This window comes from Miniopterus schreibersii (genome assembly GCF_964146895.1).
Source record: "Miniopterus schreibersii genome assembly, chromosome: 8".
NCBI classification, from domain to species: domain Eukaryota; kingdom Metazoa; phylum Chordata; class Mammalia; order Chiroptera; family Miniopteridae; genus Miniopterus; species Miniopterus schreibersii.
In genome coordinates this window covers 29,478,950-29,503,214 of record NC_138109.1, presented here as the reverse complement: position 1 = coordinate 29,503,214, position 24,265 = coordinate 29,478,950, and the positions used below count along the sequence as shown (strand labels likewise).

Here is a 24,265-nt window from a genome sequence, read left to right as displayed (position 1 = left end):
GCCAGTCTCTGCCCGGTGGCGAAGCTAATTGATGGCTGCTATAGAACTGCCTAAGTGAGGGACTCTGGTCATTAGCAGGAGATGGGTTGCCTTGGCCTATGACTAGGAAACCTCTGAAATCCTGCATCTAAATTGCCATTCTTTTGACTGCTGCTAGTGATGCTAATTAGCCGTGTTAATTGGATGTTTTGATATTTGAAAAGCAAAGCATTCCAACTTCTTTCTCCAGAAAGCCAAAATTATTAATGAACTTGGCAGCAGCCTTGGCTCTCTTTCCACAGTGGGCACAACCAAGGATTTCGGGGTAGGGGAAGGGGTTGTTCTGAGGAAGTGTCTCGCCTGTCCCTGGGAAGAGGGAAAGTCTTGATAGCTGGCTCTGCAGCCTCCCAGTGGTAAAATCACATGGTGGGACATGAGCCCATGAAAGGAGCTAATCATATCCAATTTATCTCTGTATCTTCAAGAATAAGCACAGTGCCAGGCACACAGTAGGTATGCATAATGGTTGATTGGATAAAACTGAGGTGGCTAACCTAATACCAAGAAGGGATAAGTTACTTGTTTAACACCTCTGAGAAATCTGGTGACAAAGGTGAGTCTGACCGCAGGCTAGGGCTTCTGCGGGTAGATTTCTAAATCATACACCCCTGGGCACCAAGTTGTAGCTGATTTAGGGTTTTTAGGTTTGAGTGCATCCTGTGTGACATAATCTAGGGGCTGGGCTATTTACCCCCAGATCTCTGTCTATTATACTTTCCTTTCCCTCAGAAAGCCCAGGGACATCTGTGCTCAACCTCAAGAAGCTCATTGGCCTTCTATAACCTCCCAAGAGCCACCAATGTCCACTCAGTGCCAGGGACAGTGAGGGGCAATTGGGATACTGAGCTGCCCTCCTAGAATTTACAATCCCAGGGAGGAAAGAGGCAGAAAGGGGTGTGTGGGGGGAGGTGAAGGGGATAGATGGGGGAGGACATCTATAGGACTGAGGGGAGGGGGTCAGGAGACCATCATGTTGGTTAGGCAATGTCCAGAATATTCAAGGATCTAAGCTCTTAGATCACTCTGGGCCTTTCTTCTCTACCTGCTGTAAAAGCTGTTTGATGTGGAAGGAGAGAGAACTAGCAGCTACTGAGCTCATGCTACATACCAACGAAAAGTGCTTCCCTACAATATTCTTATTTAATTTTCTAAACCACTTTGAAGCAGGGCTGTGTGTCCTGGTTTTACAAATAAGGAGGCCAAGTTTAAGCAACTGTTTAGTGGTGGAATCCCTGTGACTCCAAAGTCCTTGATTTTTTTTAATACTACAGCATGTTGACCAGACATCGTCCACATCCTACACCCTCTCCCTGGTTGATTGTATGTGTAAGCGTGCATGTGTGTGTGCATGTGCGTGTGCATGCATACATGTGCCTGCTCACATTGGCCTGCATACAGGTATCAACTGTGGACTAAAGGAGAGTCTGATTACTTCCATCCAATTAATGGTCTGCTCATTCTTGCTGTCTCCTTGTGATTGGAATTAATTGCTGCTGATTACACTGTGTGGAAAGGAAAAGACGGTCATCAGCAGTTCCGCTTGGGGGATAAAAACATTATAATGCAAAACAAAACTGGCTCCTGAGGAGCTAAATGAAGAAACTCTCTGTTGGAGAAAGATTAGGCATTCTTTTAATATCCTATGACCAAAATCAATATCCTATGACCCTATCTGAGCAGAAGGACAACCTGTCCCTGCTCTGGCCCTCAGTAAAGACAAAAGGAAGTGAAGCAATATATTTACTTGGAAAACGGTTGTGTATAAACACTGTGTGATTCTGCAAATCTCTTCCTCGTCTGTAAAATTAGGATATTTAAATTCTTCTGGTTGCAAGTGACAGAAAAACCAGCTCAAACTGATTTAAGTAAAGAGGGGGATTAATTAGCTCACATAATTTTAAAGTCAAATTTTGTGGCTCTCCCACATAAGTGGGGGTTCTGCTGGCATCTAATGGAAGAATCCAGGATGCTGCTAAACATCCTACAATGCACAGGACAGCTCATGACACCAGAATCATCCAGCCCCAAACGTTAATAGTGTCTGGACTATCAGCAGCTTGAGGGCGGGGCCACCCCTGTGTTTTTTCACTCTGTTTGCCCAGTGAATGAATACACTCTAGATACGTATCACATGGCCCAACACAGAGGAGGTACTTGATAAGTGGCTGTTGAAAGAATAAATAAGTAACAAATAATGAACGAATGACAACAACCTGCCTAATGTCGTCTGGAGTCTGAGACTCCCCCAAAGTCATCCCATCCAGACTCAGGCACATTACACCTGAGGTCAGATCTCCATTTGTTCTAGCCCAGCCAACCCCTAGCCTAATGTCTTGTCTAAATGCCCCACCAGAGCAGCAGGCGCCACCTTCATGCCTGATAGAGCCAGCCACTGTCAGTGTGTCTGGAAAGGATGTCCCCTGCTCCAGGGAAACACTCCTAGGAAAGAGCAGAGGAGAATTAGAACTAGAGATCAGCTAGATCAGCCTCAGCCAGTTTTACAGGAAAGGAAACTGAGGCACACAGCATGGAAGGGACCTGCAAGGTCTTATCCCTGAGCATCCAGAAAACAGGATTTTAAACACAGTCTCTTCATCTTTCCCACCCTCTTCCTCGCTGTCCCTCTTTTTCTCCCTCCCCACCTTACCTCGTTTTTTTGTTTGGTTTGTTTGTGCTTCTCCCTGCCTCTGTTAATAATCCTAACATGCACTAAACGTGATGGAAATAATCTTGAACGTGACACACCCTTGTCCTTGAAGAGGTCATGTTTTGTTGGAAATGACAGGTTCATGAATAATAACGGTAATGAAGAGCTACTGCTCGCCAGCACTGTGCGGGGTGATTTAGATACATAACTTCCATCAACACAATAATCCTGGGAGGTAGGTAACATTATCCAATGAGGCTCATGCAGCTAAATGTGTAGGAGCCAAGATTAACACCCATGCTTCTCAGATCTTAAACCCCGCATTCTAGATCGATGCACAGTAGGACACAGTGCCGGGGGACAGGTTTAGACGAGCTTCAGGAAGGCCAGCAAGGCCAGATTTGAGTTTCTTTCTTACCCTGTAGGTGACAGGGAGTCGGTATAGGGTTGTAAGTCAGGAAGTGATTTACAATTAACAAATGTGAGAACTTTACTCTCAGTGAAAATGGGGAGACATCGAAGCAAGAAGACCGACTAGGAGGCTGAAGCAATAGTTCAGATGAGAGATAAGGCTCTGAACTGAAGGAATCATAGAGGGAGAAGAGACCAAGGCAGGTTCATGATGCCTAAGAGGTAAAATAAGCAACATCGGTCCAGCACAGAGATTTCCTGCCCTTAAGAGGCGTCAAATAGTGCAAACAAAAAGGACTCTGCAGTTAGACATATTTGGGTCCAAATCCTAGTAAGTCCACTTGCTGCTTGTGTAGGAGGGATTGAGCATCTCCTGGTGATACTGAGGGTCAGGTGGGGTGGGGCCGGCTGAGCACCCAGCAAGGTGTTCGGCACAGAGCCAGAGCTCCACTCCTGACCTCCCAGTGTCTTCACACTCAGCTCTTAGCTAAGTAGGTGAACTCTGGGAGCATGAGAAGGCAGAAATGGCCCCCAGAGATATCCAGACCCGAGCCCCTGGAACCTGTAAATGTTCCATTACCTGGAAACAAGGCTCTCTAGATGTTACTGTTAAGGATCTTGAGGTGGGAGATTGGCCTGTATTATCTGAGTGAGCCCTAAGTGCAATCACAAATACCTTACAAGAGGAAGGCAGAGGGAGACAGACGCACACAGAAGAGGAGGCAGTGTGACCGCGGAGACGAACGGAGTGATGTGGTCACGAGCAAAGGCATGCCGGCAGCCACCAGGAGCTGGGAGAGGCAGAAACGGCTTCTCCTCTAGGAGCTCTGGCGGGCGGGCGGCCCCGTGAGCACCTTGGTTTGGGCCACTGAAGCTGATTCCCGACTCTGGCCTCCAGATCTCTGAGAGAATAAAGCATCTGCTGTATTAAGCAACCAGGTTGGAGGTAATTTGTTACAGTGACAACAGGAAACTAACTTAGAGCCTCACAGTTCTTCCAGATTTAACTTCATTCTTGAATGACCGGGTCTCTCCCGCCACCCTTCCTATGTATACACTCGTCACCGGGCTCCTTTCCGCTGGGAGCCTCTCAAAAGCGCCTCCCCTCTTGAGCTGTTTCACGTGTCCAAGAGGAGGCCTCCCTCTGTCGGTCTGTCTGTCCCTTCCTCTGTCCTCTCTGCCTCTCTCTGTTTCTGTCTCAACTTGAGCCTGCGGCAGCTCCCTTACTGTCTCTCCTCTGTGCCCGTGGCTCTCTGCTTTTCCCCCTTTGTCTCTCTCTGTCTCACCCTCGGACTTTCTCTCTTCCCCTTCCTCTCTCCCCCTTGTATCTTTCTCTCTCAGGGCACTTCGGTTCTCTCCCTTTGTCACTCACTTCCTATTTTTGTCTCGGCCCCTCTCTCCACTTCTCTCCCGCTTTCAAGTTTGAGTTTTTCTCAGCCCCTCTGATTATTTTTCTGTCTTCCTGCTGCATCCTGATCCCGCTCTCCTTGTGTCTTCCTGCCTGTCTGCATCTTTCTCTTTTGGTCTCTGCCTCTGCCTGTCCCACTTGGTCTCTTCCCCCTCCCTCTCTCTCTCCCTCTCTCCCCCCCCTCCCCCCCCTTCACCTCAAGGGCACCTCAGGACTTGCCTGCAGTTGGAAAGGACTCTGCAATTCCATCTGCAGCCTCCACCCCGCACTTGAGAGGAGGATTCATCTGTTGAGTCACGCACCTGTCCGACACCGTGGGAGTGTGAGCGAGGGAGGCAGAGACAAAAGATATTTCATCGCCGCACTGTTCTTCTGGCTTCACCTAGAGGCTCCTACACAGGTGCCTCTTAATATTCCAGCAGTGCCGTCAGCCTTACCAAAGAGAAATCACTTTGCCTTGGCCTACCCCTCTGCAGAACTAATCAATCTCCTTTAATGATGATCATCTGTTGCTGACACCGGTAGGAATGTGAGCAGAGAGAGAATTCTAGGTGGGGGTTTCCAAACAGGGAGCAGTTAGGAGTTAAACTTTTTTATATGGAGGCAGGATGATGGCAAGGAAAGACCTAGGTGAGGACAGGGGCTGTGTCTGTTTTTCCCTTCACCGTATCCCAGCTCTTAGAGTGTCCGACATGTAGAAGACACTTAATAAATACAGGAATGAAGGAATCAAGCAAAGGAATGAATGAATGGGCTTCAGTCCTCCCTGTGCCGATACTTGCTGTGCTTCAGTGCACAAGTCAGTTATGACTTCTCATCTGCAAAATGGGTATAATAATCAGGCCCACAGCAGGCACTGTGGGAGAGAGGATGTGAAAGATGGTATCTGATGAGTGGGGCGGGGCCGTAGCTCCCTCAGGGCAGGGCAGGCCAGGGGAGTGCAGCGGAGGTTCTGGAAGAGCCGGAGGGAGTGAAAAATATGGAAATGGCTTCAGAGATGAGGGCCCATGAAGGGAAGAGTGGGATGGAGAAGGGAGGCGACTGGCCAGGTGGGAGCAGGTGTGTGTGAGACACGTCCCCGTGGGGACTGCTCTGGGAGGTGGGGAGTATCTTCAATCAGGAACCTGCCATGCTCCAAGAAGGAGGCGCTCCTGACTCCCACCTGGGAGAAGTCATCCCCGAGGCTGACCACCATCCCCAGCAGTGGGGCTGGGCTGGCCTTAACAAGGGCTCTTATTTCAGACGAGGAGGGTCAGCTTATCCTTGGTGCTGTTCAGCTCCTTTGCCTTCTCCAAGCCCACTGCAGGCCCCCCTTTCCAATGAAGTCTCCTCCAACCACTCTATGTAATGCTGTGATCTGCTCCCTGACCCCCAGCACTCCCCTCACCAGGTTCTTTATCTTTACTTCATAGCACTTGCCCCTATCCGGCATTCTCCATAATTTACGAATGTTTTAGGTTGGCAGTTTGTGTCCCATAGCTAGAAGGGAAGCTCTGTGAAGACAGAGGTCTTTGTCAGTTGTTTTCACTGTGTCAAGTGCCTAAAATAACTTGACACATAGAAGGTTCTCGATAAATACTTGTTGGATGAAAGAGTGGGGATGGGGTTTTTCATCAGCTTATTGTACTGTGGTCGTGGCTTAAACATACCCTGTGAACGCTGGAGAGGACTTGAGAGTCTACATTTTACCCAAAGAGAAGTTGGGCCCAGAGCAGGGAAATGGCCCACATCACATGCAATTCCCTGATCGAAACCAGGCTGGGCTCTTGATTCCCCTTCTGGGCTCATTCAATGTACCAGATCTGAGGCCCTGAGAGGGGAGAACAGAGGGTCCTGCAGCCGTGGCCACTATCCTAAAGACCATGGGACACCCTGAGAATGGGTGTGTTCTGAGAGCAGGGAGCATGGGGTGAAGATCTGAGCAGAATGGAACAAATCATACAGTCAGCTGTCGGAGGGGGAGGGTTGGTGGGTGGGTGAAAAGGTGACGGGATTAAGCAAAACCAACTCAGCGACACAGACAACAGTCAGGTGATTACCAGAGGGAAAGCGGGGTGGGGCAGAAGGAGAGGGGAAAGGGGGATAAATGGTGACAGAGAGAGGCTTGACTTGGGGTGGTGAACACAGAGTACAGTATACAGATGGTGTATTATAGAACTGTACACTCGAAACCTGTATAATTTTATTAACCAACGTCACCCCCCAAAAATTCAGTAATAATAAAAAAGAATTTGCGCCATGAATAATTCCAAAGAACTGAAAGCTCAGAAACCATTTCCATTACCTGATTTTTTTTTTGGGTCCTATTTCTGATTTTCCCCATTTCCTGTTTAAGGACCTGGGTGCTTAACGTCTTATAGGCATCTAGAACTCAAGCTGAACTCCTAAGCTCCCCGCTGAACCCCTTGCCCCATGCCCCAGGCGTCCGCACTCCAGATCACGGCGTCCACCCCCACCCAGCTGCTACATAAAGCGGGAGCCGTCCTTCATTCCCTCCTCTCATCCAGCCTTCCTCTCTCTCTGGCCTCTTTCCGGGTTCAGAGCCCCCGCCTTTCCCCCGGACCGTTGTAGCCGTCTCCTGGCTGATCTACCTGCACCCACTCTACTTTCCTTACTCTAAGCACAGCAGTGACCTCTCAAGAGTATAAATCAGATCATCTTCTTTTCCCGCTTAAAATCCTTTAGTAGCTCCCCATTCACTTAGAGAATCGTAAGGAGCCTTCACCTAAGGCTCCTTAAGAGTCCAAGCTTCCCTGTGATCTAGCCCCTACCCGTCTCTCCGCACCAGCCCTCTTTCAGTCCCCGTCTCTCCTACGCGGACCCTCCCCTCAGGCCGCCCGCCCTCCTTCCCAGATGCTGCCACACTCACGTCCACTCTCAGGAGGCTCACAGGTCCCCTCCTGCCCACCCGCCCACCTGAAGCTGCACCCTCATTGCCCTCATTGCAGACCCAGAGTGTATTTTCATAGCACTATTACAATCGCAATTATGTATCTGTTAAGGCATTTTATTCCTGTATCTGTCTCCACTTCTAGACTTAAGAACCATTGTCCTAGTTGGGTTTTGTTTTGTATTATTTTGTCAGTTTGTGGGGGTTTTTTTTACCACAGAATACCCCCAGCTTTCCAGAGAGCCTGAACATAGTAGATGATCAATAAATACACTGAGTGAATAAATAATAGATTCAACCGTAGATATTTACCGTGTTTATTGCCTGCAGAATAGGAGTTTAAATTCCTTGACTTGGCATTCAAAGCCTCCGCTGCTCCGGCGGCAGCCGGCTTACTTTTGCAACCTTACCTTTCGCTCTGCGCTTTAGCTGCCTGGGCCCCGGGGCCTTTCTCTGTCTTATTTCTGGCCCAAGGTCATTTCTCCCGCCACCCTTCCTGCTTCTGCCGACACTCGTCTCTCTCTTCCTCCCCCTTTCAGATTCATCTTTGTCCTTCAAATCTTTGTCATCCACCCACTTCCACAAAGCCTTTCACAAATTCCTCCATTGGAATTAAATCTCCTCCTACATGTCCATAGAATTTAGTGTTTGAATTTGTGATCACACTCGAGAGGGGAGAAAACATATGCGTGGTGCTAAAAGACGCTCTGGTTCATATGCCGCCTCTGTCACTCTCAGGCTGCGCGATTCTGGTTCATTATGCAAACTCTCCCTTCCCCGGTCCCCTCTTCTGTAGCATGCGTGTAGAATCGTGCTTGGACCCTGCAGGGCGCGGTGAGGACTGGCGATGGCAGCTACAGCGTAAGGCACACAGAGGAGAGGTGCCGTGCAGCAGCCTGCATGGTAATGTGGTTAATTTGGACACGTTCGTTTCCTCTGCTAGACTCTGAACTGTATTTGTCTAATTCCACTTTATCTAACCCGTCCCTGTCCCTCTCCGTAGCAGTATACACATGGGAGGAGCCCGAAAATGTGTGAATGAATGAATGAGCGGTAAATGCCCAAACCCTCAGGACCTATTGAAGGATCCCAGGAAGTAGGAGACTGGGGCTACTGACACCCACCCTTTCATTTAAAACAGCTCTGGTTAGAAGTCACCAAATCAGTCTGTGTTTCAGACGGTCTCAGCCCAGCCCTCCTGCTTCACTGACCCAAGGGCCCTTAGCCCACCTGCCCTGTGCAAAACACAGAGCAGTGAAGTCCCTGAGAGTCTGAGGAGGCTGCCATTTCCAGCTTATAGACCAGCCTGAGACTTTTGCTGGCGATGAAGAGTTGGGAGTTTTCACCCCAATTTTTTCTCTCTTAATTCTGCAATACATGGAAGGAGTTCCAGCCAAAAGAGTTATTGCCTCCTCCTTGCCTGGGTCTTAAATCTTTGTTGAAAGACAGCTTGTTTTAATTGAAAGTGTTCAATCACTCTCTCCCCATCTCCCACCCACATCCCATTTCTTGACTCAGACAGGGTCATTGCAATAAATTACCTGGAGTGAGGCTCTCAGGGTTGGAGGAATACGTAATATGGTTGGAAGGGGAGAGGAAGAGAGGGTTGTCCCAGGCAACTCCCACCTTTAAAACAATGTCCTTTAAATAGAGTTTGTCCAAAATGATGGGCACCTCACAGTGGGATGTTTTGCTGGAACAGCCCGGCTCCTTTCCCTTGGGGAGCTCGAGAGCACTGATTAGCACGTCTCCAGTGTTGCTTCAGGCCTGTCTGTCACTGCAGGCTGGGGAGGAAGGCTCAGGCTTCCCTCTTCCCCATCCACTCAGTTATTCAGTCACCACCGTATGTTAGTTAGTCACACACGTCATCACAAGAGCCCTGTAAGGCAGACGTCAATTTTTACCTTCACAGATGAGGAAACTGAGGCTCAGGAGATTGACTGTCTTATGTGAGGCCCCACAGTGCTCTAGTTCCCTCAGACTTAATGTTTAAGGCAAGAGCTGTCCTTCCCTGTTGTCTGTGGGTCAGGAATTTGGGAAGGGCTCAGCTGAGTGGTTCCAGCTTGGAGTCTGTGATGGAATTGCAGTTAGACAATGCCTGGAGCTGGGAGAGCAGAGTGCTGGAGGAGCCGTGGGACTGCTGGGAATCTCTCTCTATCATAATCTCTCCATGTAATCTCAGGGCCTCTCCCTGTAGCCCCTCTATGGCTACTTTGGGCTTCCTCACAGCATGGCGACCTCAGGACTGCTTGCATGGCTGTTCAGGACCCCCGGCTGAAGTGTTCCAGTAAAGCAAGGAACAGGCTACATCACCTTTTCCGACCTTGCCTCAGAAGTCCCACAGTGTTATTTCTGCCATTTGTCTTGGTTACAAGTGAGTCACAAGACCACCCAGATTCAAGGGGAGGGGACATGGATCACCTCTGTCAGTGGAAGGAGGGTCAAGGTCATAGCATAGAATAGCACGTGAGATGGAGCTGCTGTTGCAGACCCCTTTGCAAAATACAATCTGCTATATACAGCACGTGGCAGAGCAGGCTTTGGATTAGATGCATCCGATTCCAAACTTCAGCTGCAACTCTTCAGCCCATTCTGTGGGGACCTCTCCTCTTTGCTGAGCCCCTGTAGCTCTAATTGTTGGCACAAACGATCCTGGTTTGGGCTCGTCAAGCTGCCAAGTCCTAGCTGTGAGGCTGCCTCCGGGGTCTGCTGGTCAGAGAGGCTAGGCCCAATGCCAGGTTGTGAACTTTTTAAAGAAGGGTACAGAGAAGGTCGGTGAGATCCAGAGGAAGGAAGCAGGTGGCAGCCCCAGAGCACAGCGGGCCTGCTGCAAAGCTCCTGTCACAACAGCTCATCCAGTGTTTTTCCTTCCCCATTCCCCCCCCCCCGCCCCCCTGCACTGGCCTGGATGACTCAGCCCTGACAGGAAAGGTGCCTTCAGGCTGGGAAGCAGCCAGGGTGTGGAAAGCTCATGGCTCCGCAGTCAGACACTCCCGGGTTTAGTCCCGACTCTGCTGTGGTTGGTCATGTCACCTTGGACACATTCCTTCACCTACCAGAAAGCGCCTTCCTCAGTGGGTTGTTTTGATGATTAAAATGCACATGTCAACAAAGCACCCGGTGCAGTCCTGGGCGCATGCCAGGCGCTCCAGAAATGCTAGTGTCCATGTTCTGGGTCCTGCTCAACCCCAACTTGGGCACTTTTGGAAGAAGTTGGAGAGAACTCGCTTGGCTGTTCTGAAAGGCTAGTCCAGCTCCAAGACCCCGAATGGCACGGTGGTAGAGACTTCTCCTGTGAAGTGACAACCACACTGAGGTGTCCGAAGGCGGAGAAGGAGTGGGCCCTGTGAGGCACGTGGAGGGAGGGAGAGTGACATGGGGACATGGAATGGTGTCCCAGAGACCTGGAGAAAAAAGGTCCAGTATCGCTGGAGTGCGAAGGGGAAGGGAGGGGTAGAAGAGGGGAGGTGGCAAAAACAGCCCAGAAAATAATCAGGGACCCAACTACAAAGGACTTGTGAATCAAGTTCCAGATTTTGAAATGTAAAGGCAGCTGGGAGCCACTGAAGGGTTTTATTCAGCCGGGTGGCATGGTCAAGTCTGTGTTTTAGGCCAGCCCTCCTGGCTACATTGTGGAAAATGGGACAGAGGCAGGCAGTCACCTGCACGGAGCCCCGTTAGGACAGGGCACCGTACGCCGGGGGAGCGGTGCTATAGCAGGGGTCAGGGGACACGTGGACAAGGCCAAGAGATGGGAGGGCTCATGGAGAGGACTGGTGGCAGCCTGGATGTTCAGAGATGAGGGGCATGAGCTGTGCACCTGTTTCCTCATCTGTTAAATGAGGAAAATAATAGTATCTACCACTTAAGGTTTTGTGAGGATTAAAAAGACCGTCCACACAAAAAGCTCTGAGGAGCGCGGGGCGTGACTATTTCGATTGCTGTTATTCCTACGAGTCTCTTCTCGCTGTCTCAGTCTCCTGTCCGAGCTGCTCCTTAATGCACCACCCTGCAGATATGAAGCTGGGGCGGAACGTGGCCAGGACGTTTCTGGACTACTACCGGCTGAACTCCCTGGTTGAGAAGGCGGCGACTCCCGTGCCGAGGCTGCGGTAAGGGGCCCAGCGGAGCAGGGTGGGCGCGGGTCCTGCTGCGCGGCCTTTACGCTCAGGGGCAGCTTCCCGGAGCCTCTGTCTGGCCCTCGGTTTCCCATCCGTGGCGTGGGAAAGAAATCCCGGCCATGCCATAGAGAGCATATGGGGCAGAAGAGCTTAACAGAGTGTTTCCTGAGCATAAAGGATCCATACGGGGTCATACCGTGAGGGGTGGTGGCATTTCTACAGGAATGGGGGTTACTGGAGCTGAGTGCAGTCATTCTGCTAGTCTGGGTGGCACCATATGCTACTTCACCTGATAGCTCTTCCTCAGAGAGTCCTGCATCATCTAGGCGCATAAGGTCTCTGATCCTTCCATTTCCTCATCCGTAAAGTGGGACAATAGCTCTCAGTTGGAAGATTATCATGAGATGGGTGTTACTGCGCCCTGCATAGTGCCATACACACATACGTCCCCTCGGTGCATGGTAGTCCCCTTCCCCCTAGACGCAAAGGTTCAGGGCTGGAGAGAACACGCCCCTGAGAAGGTTCAGCTCAGGTCTGTGCTGGGGCCAACTTCTTGGGCCAATGAGGAGAGGTCAGGAGATGAGTGTCCTTCCTGAGGCGGGACCAGAGCCCGAAGTGCTGGGCGTTCCCACACCTGCTGGAGGTGAGTCCAGGGAGCATTTGGACATCAGGATTGTGCTGCCCCTGTCCTCCCTCTTGGCCTCATTTCCCACTCCCCAGTGGTCTAGCTCCTTAAAGGACATGGAGATGTCTAACTTACTGCTACCAGAGCAATCTTCCTGCAGTCCTTGCCCCACCTTGACCATGTGCTTTGCTGCCTCAGGGTCTTTGCACCTTCCTCCCTGATGCACCTGTCTCCTTACATAATTTTTAAGCAACGATATTTATCACTGTTATTTATCAAGTAAAGTGATTGTTGTACCTGATCTTATTTATTTATTCTTTGTAGATATTATATTTTCCATATTATGAATGAAGGAAAGAGAGCTCAGAAAGGTGAAGAGAATTGCCTGAGGTCAAAGAGTTTTTGTCAGAGCCAGGATTTGATCCTAGGCTGTTATGATTTCAAAGCTGGATGGAAGCCCAGCTAAGTTCTACCTGGGAAGTGTGGGTTCAGACTGTGGGGTCTTAGGCAGGGTTCTTGGCCTCTTGAAACCTTTCTCTACTTAACTATAAAGTTCAGGCAATAACAACAGCCTCTAAAGATGGTTTTAAAGATTGATACAAGCTTTGTACAGTGCCTGGCAGCCAGTAGGTGCTCAATAAATGTTTCCATCTCCTCCAGTTTCTGGGTTGCAGTCCCAGATTTCCCACAGGCTCACCACGGCCTAGGGCAAGACCCTGGCCCTCTCTGGCTGGGCTGGATGATCTCTCAGGGCCCCGGTTAGACAGTCCTGTGAGTCATCCATCCCTGAGCCCCAGCTGCACGACAATGTCCTCTGACTCATAGTCTGTCTCAGACTGCTCACCGGTCATGTGGCTCCCTGCGCCTCCACCCTGGGGGAGGATTACACTTGTTTCTTCTCTGTGCTCCCACAGTGCAGAGACTACTGAGCATGCATTCCTGTATACATTCACTCATTTACCTAGGAAAACAACACTTTATACAAGGACTCCAGGGAAAGGATGGAGCTGACTGTATAAATGATTAAGGCATGGCCCTGCCTTGGAGGGGCTCACCTCTAGAGAAAGGTACTCAGTTCATTCTTAGAAGTCATTCTTGATTGGTAAAAGTTCTTAAAATTTTAAAGCTTTGTAAAACTCAAAAGAGCTCTTAGCATCTCATGGCCCTGCCTTGGAGGGGCTCACCTCTAGAGAAAGGTACTCAGTTCATTCTTAGAAGTCATTCTTGATTGGTAAAAGTTCTTAAAATTTTAAAGCTTTGTAAAACTCAAAAGAGCTCTTAGCATCTCATTTGCAAGTTAATTTGGGGATTGTCTCTTTCAGATCCTCTGTCGGCCTGAATGATATCATCCTGATCTTTTACCACTTTTTTCTTATGTGTTGCATTGTCATACACCAATGAAATGGGGCTGACAGTCGGGGACTTTAGCAATCAGCTGGGACCCCTCCTCATGATACTGATGAGGAAGCCAAGGTCCAGGGAGCAGACGGGCTGGTCAGATGATGACGGAGTAGAGCTGGGCCCCAGGGTCCCCAGCCTGGTGTTCTCAACATCAGTCAGTGAAGAGTTCTTTGACATGGGGGTGGGGAGGGATCCTAAAACTTGGTCTGAAGAATGCAAGGGAGTTCCCTGCACCCTGATTTCACCTGTTCATGGAAACCCCTTGCCTTGAGCTTTGGAGGCCTCTTTAGAAAACAGTGGGAGAGTTCATTCCTCAGAGTTCACAGCCTTGAGGATTTAAAATAAATGCACCCACCTTTAAATTAAGAAAAACAAGTTAACTCCCTCTCCATCCTCAAGCTACTGCCTCATCAAACCATGAATAACACGTACCTCTCAGCTGGTCAGAGGCTCTTTAAAAATGAATTCCCAGGAGGACACAGGCTCTGATTTGGGATTTGAATATTTCCCTTTTCTTGTATTATTTTCCACCCAAGCATCAAATAGCATAAGCAAAAGAGCAGTTCTGATTTTAAAGGAAAATTACATGTTTTGACTCAAAATTAATCTGTTTTCTCTCATCGCTATGGATAATTATAATATGTCAGTTTCTGCCCCTGTGCTGGCGGGAGCCTGTCAGCATCCCTGGGCCATTGTTCAGAAAGGGTCCCTGGGGATGGTCAGCAATGTGGCCCACGAGCCCAGGCCCAGGGACATGGCGTTGATGACCAAAACTGAGACCCCACACTTAACTGGACCACAGTGACACAGTTACAGGGCTAAAGCTCAAAATGCACCATCAAGGTGCATGAAAATTAGGCAGGAAAAATGACCAGGCCAGCGGAGCCTCAGTGAGGAGACAGCATGAGTGTGGTGGGTGGGCTGCCTCCACACTGAGGTGGGCTCAGGCTCAGCGACAGGCGGGGAAGGCTGGCTCCATGGTGGGGGGCAGGATCATCAGCTACTCAACACACTAGAGCCTGCCATGTGCCAGGCCCTGCCCTGGGTGCTGGGGGAACACAGATAGCCCCTGCCTGTCAGGGGCTCAAATGTATAGAGGAGAAAGGCACATACACAGGCAAAGAAAATAAACAATACCGAACAGTGTATCAAAGTGCTCAACTAAGTATCAGATCACACCCTCTCTCAAAAACCTGCCGTGGCTCCCCACTGCCTTCAGGGCAATGTTTCAGTTCTTCCTACTGCTAATGCAAAGCCCTGACCTACATTTAAAACTTCACTTACAACCTCTACACATCCTTCCCCTTTTGAGCTCCCTCCACCCCACCTGCTTCTACAGCTTCACCCCCCAGGGCTTGAGCGCGAGCAGGTCGGCTGTTTCATGCCTCCCTCCATGTCTTCGTTCATCATTCTCCCTCTCCCTGGAATGTTCTGCCTTGTTATCGCTAGATGGTGAACTCCTACCTGTCTCTCAAGGCCCAGTCCAAATAGCACATCTCTGTTTTCATTCTCCTCCTGAGACAGAGCTGCTTCCTCTCTGCTGGACTCCTAACTGTGTCTCGCACACCTGTAGCCTGGCGTGTCCCATCTTGGGCGGTCATGGCATTTGCATGTCTGGCTTCCCCACTGGACAGGTTGCCCCTTGAGGAACTGCCTTAGTCACTCCTGTTCTCTTTGTGCACAGTGCAGGAGCTGCATGGACAAGTCCTAAATAAGCCCTGAATGTATGAATCGCAAAATGACAGAACTGGAGAAGCCCCTGAGAATAATCTACTTCACCCCCTTCGTGTTATAGGAAAGAAAAATGAGACCCAAATGGAAATTACCTTCCCCCACCACCTGGCACCAACAGGAGTATCCCAGGGAAGCTTCAGGAAAGAAGGGGGCTTTGAGCTTGGTTTTAAAGGATGCAAAGAATTTTCAAATGGATGAAATAGAAAGGGGAAGGGGGACTCCATGTTGGGAGGAAGGAGGCATGGGAGGCGGGAAGAAGGGCCTAGAAAGAGGCCTTCTAAGACAATGACAAGGCTGGGGCGTTTAGAGCATCAGTGGAGGTAAAGATAAGACTAAAAGTTCACTTCTGTTCAAATCTCCTCAAGCTCCTGCTCCATGCCAGGCCTGTGCTTTGCTCAGGAGTTAGAGGAAAATCAAATGCATCAAACTCACAGTCTCACGAGAGAGGCAGATGGGCAAAGGATCACCTAGAAATTAGGGGCAAGGTACAAAGGGCTGCACAGGCCTCGGGAGGCTTTTTTTTTTTTTTTTTTTTAATATATCTTTATTGATTTCAGAGACAGGAAAGGAGAAAGAGGGAGAGATAGAAACATCAATGATGAGAGAGAGTCATTGATCAGCTGCCTCCTGCAGGCACCCCACTGGGGATCGAACCCACAACCCGGGCATGTGCCCTAACCGGCAATCGAATCTCGATCTCCTGGATCCTAGGTCGATGCTCAACTGCTGAGCCACGCCAGCCGGGCTCAAGAGGCTTATTTTTTGGGAAGTTGGTTTCCAAAGGAGGTGAACCTACAGAGGTAGGCGAGGGCATTATAAGACGGGGAACAGCCTCTGCAGGGGCCCAGGAGTATAGAAAGTTGGCTTTCCAGGGCCCTCATATTTATCTACAGAGGCTCTTTGCCTCCGTAATGACGCCCCCAGTCATTCTGCACATTCACACCCCTCCCTGGCCATGGCACACCTCCCAATGCCACCATTTACCTAAGGCTACCCCACCTGGGACCATACTTCTACCAGCACAAAAACACACCCATCTTATTCCCACACTCCCTTGGGGTAGGTTCCCAGAACAAGACAAAGCCACTGTTCCTGGGAGGCCACAGTCCAGTGGGGGAGATAGACATGCACACAAGTGATTTCATACAGTGTGTATATGTGCTATCTTTCTTCTCTCTTTCTGTTATCTCCCTCTTTGCAGGAAAGAAAAGCCCCCTCCCTACAAGTACCCACGCCCGCGGGGCCCGGCCAGCAACTACCCCAATGGCAAAGGGAACAAGAAGAACTCAGTGAACCGCAAAGACCCTTCCAACTCTGTTTAAGGACATGGAGGCCAGGGAGGTCTTGTGGAGCAGGAGCATGCATTTTCTGCTGGGGCAGAAATTAATCACCCTCCTAGTTTCTGAGATACGGGCTGTGGGATAAAGAATAAGCTAGTGAAAGGGAAGGGGGGGGAATGAGAAATTTCACCATCGATTTTCCCTTTTACCAATGGAAAATCAATTGTAAGGCTTCAGCTCAGAGCTCAGGACCGAAATAGAGAAGCAAACAGGGTGAGCACAGGTGCCCTTTCCACCACGCGGAGACCCTCGCAGGAGGAGGGAAACCTACATGCACATCCTTTTGAGAGGCTGGACACATCTCAGGTCAGGGCTTCCCAGCCCCTTCACCTGCTCAGGTTGTATAGTTACTACAGACGGCCACCTTTTAGAATAAGCCCTGTGTTAGAAAAGCCATGTCCATATCTGCTGATGCAAAACATCAACAGCACATACACCCCAGAGACACGGGTACTGCTGGGAACAATGGGACAGCGTTTTTGAAAGCGCAGTGGTCTTGGACATTCAGTCACTTCATCTCTGAGCTGCATGCTCCCTGTCTCCCCCAAACCCCAGCATGCAATGTCAGAAAAACAGTTCTGAGAGCTACTTCCCAGTCACCTGGGTGGTTTAATTGAGAATTTATCTCCAAAGACAAAAAGTATTGGTCGCTCTTTCTCCGCATCCTGGTGTCACGGATCCAACCTGGCCACAGAAGAGGCCGGCGCTGATAGTGTGATAGTCTGAAATGGGGGATGGCTGGTGGCCAGGTAAGGGAGATACAAAAGACAAAAAGAAGCCCTCGGAGGCAGGCCGATGATCAAATGAAACAACAGCGGTAGCAATTCCCAAGGTGGGGCAAGCTTAATGTGCGTTTTTTCTAGAGAGTAAAGTGCCTTTGTATGATGAATGGGTCCAGGAGAGTCTGCTCCTGCCCTGTCTGGGAAGCAGCGGCTGAGTCACCGTGACAGCCTGCTAATTAAAATGACCTCCCAGAAATGAGGATTAGGCCATAGGGAGAGGAAGGGAGGCCCGAGGGAGACAGGGCCTTTAGCACAAGCTCTAGTTAAGCACTTTTTTGCTTTAGGTTGAAGATTTTTCTAAGTTTGTTGCAAAATCAAGAGCAAAGCATATTCTCCCTTTGCTTATTGGTTTTCAGAAATTGTAACAAAGAACCATATGTTAAGCTGGTTGCAAATGTTGTGTTGTGTATACAGTGTCTCCCCTGGGAGCTTGCTGCCCAGAGGAACACAAATAAAGTGGTTTATGCAGCTCTCCTGTTCCTCTGAGTGTTCTTGGCACCTTTCCCTTTAGGTCTCCCACTCCTTCAAGAACCAACCAGCCAACCTCGCTTTGTTGTCAAGGACTCTGTAACCAAGAGAAGGAAGAACAGTCCAGACATGACTTTCCAGCAGTTCCCATATCAGAGTCCTGGGGATTTAGTTGACTGCACCCAGCTCAGCATGAGCCAACAGTGTGGTGGGCCTTTCCCAGAGGATCGCTTCTCTCTAGACAGCATAAGTAGAGGCAGATGGCATAAAATGAGAGAGAGGACAGTCCAGATCTATTTTTCTCTGGCCAGACTGTTTCTATATGTTGTGACTAGATTTAGGCCCCACTTTAAAAAACTGCTTTGATTAATTGGATCACAGGCCTCACAAGCAGTGGGTATGCTAATAGTTTATGAGTGAAAACTTAGAGTCAGGCAACTCTGGGTGTTAATTCTGCATCCTGACCCTGGTTCTGTCTCTTATTATCTGTATGGTCTTGGGCACATTATTGAACTTTCCTGAATCTTAGTTTCCTCACCTATAGGATGGTAATAGGAATGTCTGGCTCATTATAGTAGCTATGTAGGTTTAATGAGTTTAGGTATGGGAGATGCCGAAAAGGTGCTCAATAAATGATAGCTATGCTATTGGTAATGTGACCAGGATGGTGAGTGGTCTACAAATCAGTTCCCATTAGAAATGGAAGAGGAGACTGGAGCTATTTGTCCTTGAGATAAAACATAAGAGGGAGTAGAGGTAGGAAGGCAAGATCCCAATCTGTAGAAAGTTAAAAGGATATCTTGGACAATCTTTGTGTCCAAAAGAAGCAAACTTTTTCTGTGTTGTCAAAGGTAAAAACCAAATCCAGGGAGGTATTCTCAATAAGACAGGTTTCAGCTCAAAATGAGGAAAACTTCCTAGTGAATAGAGTTGTCAATCACTGGATGGGCTCCCATGGAAACAGTGAGCTCCCCATCACCAGAGGTATGCAAGCAGAGTCTGAATAGACATTTGTCTTGGAGGATATGGGGGGAACTCCTTCCCTGGGCGATGCTGGATGCTCTGCGGCATCACCTTCTAGTCTATAACTCTGAAATGACATAAGGCAGGAGGTAACATAAGTGATGTCAGAGAAAGGAGTGTTCTGTATGAAAAGTATCTTTTAATGCTAAACGAGTGCCATAAATGTCTCTAAATTTCCGTATGTGGACTCCCACTAACATTTAGCATTCCTTTAGAGCAGTGATTTTCAACCGGTGTGCCATGGCACAGGAATTGTTAAAACATGCAATAGCTGACTCTTTAGTCAGGGGCACTGAGCTCTTCTCCCTTAGATTGTCAAATAAAAAATGACAACAGCCAACACAACAATAACCCTCTGGTGTGAATGAATCAAAATTATACCTAATTTTTTGTGTGTGAGATTGTCAAAAAACATAATATATTTTTTTGTGCTACAGAATTTTCATAATTGGTTTATGTGCACCATGAGATGAAAAAGGTGAAAAATCACTGTTTTAGAGGAAAAAAATACATGGCTATAAGGCCAGCTGTTGGATGTTTTTGCAATAGTAGCGTCTGCTTCTCTACATTGGAAGGGCAGAGAGAAAAAGTCTGACCAAGAGAAAAGGGGTTTCCAGTGGGCCTCCCTGTAGCCTTGGCCTGCGCGGCAACTCCCTGGCTTATTTGGACCAGGTTATACCGATGGTCTGAAGTGAGAGGGGAAGGGTTTCAGCACTGGGGTGGAGGACAGCACCAGCCCAGAAGGTGAACCTGCCAGAGGCTACTCGCCACCCAGACCAGCAGGGGGCGCTCTAGCCCCTCTTCTTCCCTGTCCACTTCCTTCTCAGGATAGAGCCACAAGCGTGTAGAACTGGTAGAACCTGCTACCAACCAGCGTTCTGGGGAGAGAGCGAGACAACTGTATAGAAAAGAAGGGTAAAGAGGGGAGGGACATGCTGGGCCTCTACCTTGCTCTCACACAACTCTTTATAAATAGTGCCAGTTTTTTTCTGCATCAGCCCAGAGGCTCAGAGACAGAACTGAAGATCTATTTAGCCTCAAAAATTTCAACAGACAAGTGGGCAGCCCCCCAAATTCTTGTGCTGAAGCCACAGCAGAGGCTGGGTCACCTGCCTTGACGTTGTTAGCTTAGCAGCAGCAGGGGCCTTTAGCTACTTTTTCCTATTGCTTTTGAATAGAAAAGGGGCACAGGATGAGCTGAATCACTGTAACTCAATGACACACCTGAGACTTGCCTAAACAGACCCCAACTCATTTTTCTAAGTCGTAAGAGCAGTGCCAACCACGGAAGTCTGAAGTGATTAACATTTGTTGAGTATCAATTCATACACCTGCCAAATATTTATTGAACATTTACTGTGTGCCAGGCATTGCGTACGTTCTCCAGGCCTGCGTCTCTTCCTCTGAAATAATGGCTGGGAGGTCAGGATGGGATAGTGCCAAGGAGGCTGCATTATAAAGCAGGTGCTGGCAGAGAGTTTTCCCACTAATTATCCTCAACCCCAGGTTACTCCCTACCCTTCTCACTCCCTCCGGATTCAAATAGTAAAGCCAGAAGATTTAGACACGTGGCCATTGGGAAGCTGGCTGCTGCTGGCAGCTCTGATACTGCCTGGCAGTGTGACACTAAGTAAATCTCTTGCCCTGTCTAACTTACCCCAGAGCTTCACCTGGCTTCAGTGTCTCACCCTTTGATATGGTGACATAATCCCCAGGCAATCTACTCCCAAGTGTATTGTGAGGATGTGATGAGAGGGTGGATGGGAAAGTACAGTTTTTTGGAAAAGTACTTCCCAGTATTTCCCCCCCTTCTCCTGAGATCTCATAGAAGTCCCCACTTGGTCCATTCTTTGCCTTCGACCTGGATTGTCCTGTCATTATCATCCAACAAAACGTATTAAACATCTTGTGTTTGTTAAGCACTTCCCATTCCTCTCTGTGGTCCTGATTTCTACCTACCCTTCAAGACCCCTCCTCTAGGAAGTCTTCCCTGATCTCCCAGCCCTCACAAATAACTTCCTCTGAGTTTCTAAAAGAACTTTTGTCTAAGTATCTCATGTTGGTGCTTAGAAATGGCTTTGGTATTTCGCCTTTCCTGTGTATCAGTTTTGTTTTCACAACTCAACTTTGCATTGTTCTTGGGGCAAGATGTTTAGAGATGGCAAAAACCAGTATTACTCATTGCTCAGGCCTCAGGACCCAGCAAGGGCCAGGCAGAGAGTAACCACTCTGTGGGAGTCTACAGGTATTACTGATGCTACTGCTGATGGGAATGAAGATGAGGGTGGCTGCTCTGAGGCTGAGACCCCTCCTCCTCTTTCTGCCTCTAGAAGTTTATAAACAAGGGCAACCCCTTAAACTCCTGGGCAAAGTGGAGCAAACATAACTTGCAGGCCCATGTACGAAGCTGTCAAACTTTAAAGCTAAGCGCATCCGTGGGAGAGAGACAAAGAAGGGAGACGGATGAGGAGAGGCTGGGAGAAGGTGACAGACAATTGACTCTGATGGATCTGAGTGTGTGTGAGTGGGTGTGCGTACACTGGTATAGTTGCATTATGTGTGAGGCTTTCGTGAGTAACTTCTTTATATTTGAGCGTGAAAATGCATGAGTGTGTGGTGGCGACAGTTTTTGTGTGTGCATCGCTCAGTATTAGATGACAGATCATTGTCAATGCTAAGCACGTTTTCACTTCAACTCCTTGTCAGAGGTCCTAGGTTCCGTTTCTGTATGAAATTCTATCTACTCTCTCGACATCTCATCCATATTAATGGGTCACCCCTCTGCCCAGCCTCCTTGGACTGTGCCCAGTGGGATGTCAGGGCCACCTCTCCTCCTGCCCAACCCCAGCAAAGGCTGATGCTAATTCCATCCAGGCCGGTCCCTCGGGGTGGACCGCTCACCAGGAGCCCCTTTCCTGCCTCTGCTAGAAGGTGATCTCATGTTTAGATCTCTTTCCTGAATCTCAGCCCTTGTGTTCCTGGTTTTCTCTTTCCTTCTCAGGCCCATCTAGATTAAAGGTTAAAAAACCCCACTGTGGGGTGGTGGTATGATGGGAGAGGCTACTCTCCTCAACACCCCGGCACCTCTCCATGCTGCTCCTGTAGAGGCAAATGCGGTGGTTCCAGAATGTTTTTTTCTGTTCAGTTTTAGACGCACTCACTGAAGGCCTGCTCCAAGCCAGGCTGAGGACCAGGTGGTGGTCAGAGCGGAGGGTCACAATTGTGAATCATTGCTTTGGTCCACAGAGCAGCTTCAGGGGGCTCAACACTCTGTGTTGAAATGCAAATACACAGGATGGGGACTTGCAAAAACTAAGCCTTGTTCATCAGGCCTGCCCTAATTTGTTCTTTAGTAAGTTCATTCATTAGCCTTCCTTCCTTCCTTCCTTCCTTCCTTCCTTCCTTCCTTCCTTCCTTCCTTCCTTCCTTCCTTCCTCCCTCCCTCCCTCCCTCCCTCCCTCCCTCCCTCCCTCCCTCCTTCCTTCCATTTGTTCACCACCCTCAGGCCGGCGTGCCGTCTGTTAGAAAGAGGGCTAACCCAGAAGCCAAATGCAAGCCTGAGTCAGCCGGTGGCCTCTTCCCTCTCTGAGCCTCAGTTTCCTCACCTGCAGGATGGAATTGAGAGTGATGATTTTCCTAACTCACAGGACTGCTGTCAGGATCTTCAGGGGAAATGGGTGTAGCGGGGAGAAGGAACAGAGACGTTCTCTGCATGTGCCCATTCTACAGCCGCACCATAGGGGGCAAGGACCAGGGACCTCACAACGAGCCTTTAGAAAGAGCTTGAACTGGAAGCAAAAATATCTGGAATTTAATCCCAGTCTACTAGCATTTATATAACTTCAGAAAAGTCTGTTATATAACTTCTTATATAACTTCGAAGCCTGTTTGTTCGTTCATCTATAAAATGTGGCGAGGTGATCACTAAGGGCTCCTACAGTGGCGCCACGTTGGGGTTCTAGGCCCCCGCCCCACCCAGTTGCCTACCTTGAAGGATGGTCTCATATCCACCTGGAAAACCATGTCCGTTGCTAGACCCCAATGCTGAGGGCAAGATGTCTAGTTAGTAAATTTTCATTCTCGGCTCAGCAACCCTGGAGGTGATGCCGGCTTCCCAAAGATTCTCTCTGTCCTCAGACCTGACGGTGAACCAGAGGCCGCTGCAGAGATGAGACCGGCGGGTGACACGGCGAACCTCGCCTATCAGAGGTGCAGTGCTGTGGACCTGATTAACATCACGGTGTAGCGGACACCATGGAGCACCCCTCAGCTGCCAGGCAGAATAAATAAAGCAGTGTTTTATCTTGTGTTGGTTAACGTAACAAAGAGACTTCTGCATTATTTACTACCGTTCCCCGCACAGGCCTCTATGCTGCCCTGGGCCCGAGAGAAGGCACACCCTGGTTTCCACCCTGGGTGTGCGTTACAGATTGCTTGCCATGCGGCTGGGGGAGTAGGTCCCTGACCGGATGCTGTGATAGACACGTGCAGACTGGCGGGCACAGGAGTGTGGCCTCTGCTCTCTGACAGATCCAGCTCTGACGCCATGCGATCCTGAGCCCCTCCATCAACCTCAGTTTCCTCACTTATAAGATGGGGGTGGTGCAGAGGAGATGGCATGGTATGAATAACATCCCTAGCAAATGAAGTGTCCCTTTGAGGGTAACTCTTATTATTAGTCACATGCGCATTACTCTTAGCTCAGTATTTCTAAGGCAGTCGGTCAAGCCAACGCGCTGGCATGCACCCTGGGAAGCTGGGTGGCTGGGGTCCCTCGCTGGAACAGCAGATGATCATTTGTCCACCTTTAATAGTGTCCTTCTCTCCTCTCATTATAATACCAGACTTCATTCAATCATTCATTCATAATGCCAGCCATGGATCTTAGCTTGGCTTCTTCCAAAAGCAGACAAAGACAAGGAACTGAGAGCAAGCAGCTTATTTGCCAGGCGATACCTAGAAGCAGAAGTAAGGGACAGCCAAAAGTGAGGCAGAGCAGAGAGAAAATCCAGGGAAGGGTGTGTTAAGGAAGGAATTACCTCTGAGAGGAAAGGGATCGCAGTCTCTCTAAGGACCTTCTTAATAATGATGTAAAAACACTCCTCAGAGTTGTCTCCCTAAGGAACAGGGAGACAGCTGAGGGTTGCCTTTTTGGGCGTAAATTCCCCTTCGCTTCCTGGTCGCTCCTCTGCAAGGCCGGTCTACCTGACAAGGGAAGCTGGCCAAGTGCATGGAACTGTCCACTACGGCTGTGCTAAAATCAGGTGAGCTGAGGACATGAGTGGCAGACAGCCCAGTGTCTGCTACAGGTGGGCACAGGACAGTCGGGTGATTCATGAGTGCTTTGTCTCCACTGTCCCACGCTGGGGAGTTTGG

At 49.3% G+C, this 24,265-nt stretch overlaps 1 protein-coding gene across 2 annotated transcripts in view; it reads left to right on the top strand.

Annotated features, from left to right (window-relative positions):
- Positions 1 to 23,209, top strand: part of AGBL4 (AGBL carboxypeptidase 4) — a 771,449-nt gene extending 748,240 nt beyond the window's left edge. The window contains exons 12-13 of one of the 2 annotated variants that reach the window (XM_081143911.1): positions 11,411 to 11,507; positions 23,027 to 23,209. In XM_081143911.1, the coding sequence (XP_081000037.1) occupies positions 11,411 to 11,507; positions 23,027 to 23,135 (206 nt within the window). In that variant the 3' untranslated portion in view covers positions 23,136 to 23,209. Of the gene's footprint in view, positions 1 to 11,410; positions 11,508 to 16,477; positions 17,871 to 23,026 lie in introns of those variants that run through there. The other variant, XM_081143910.1, reaches the window with a different exon arrangement.
- Positions 23,210 to 24,265: the final 1,056 nt, after the last annotated feature.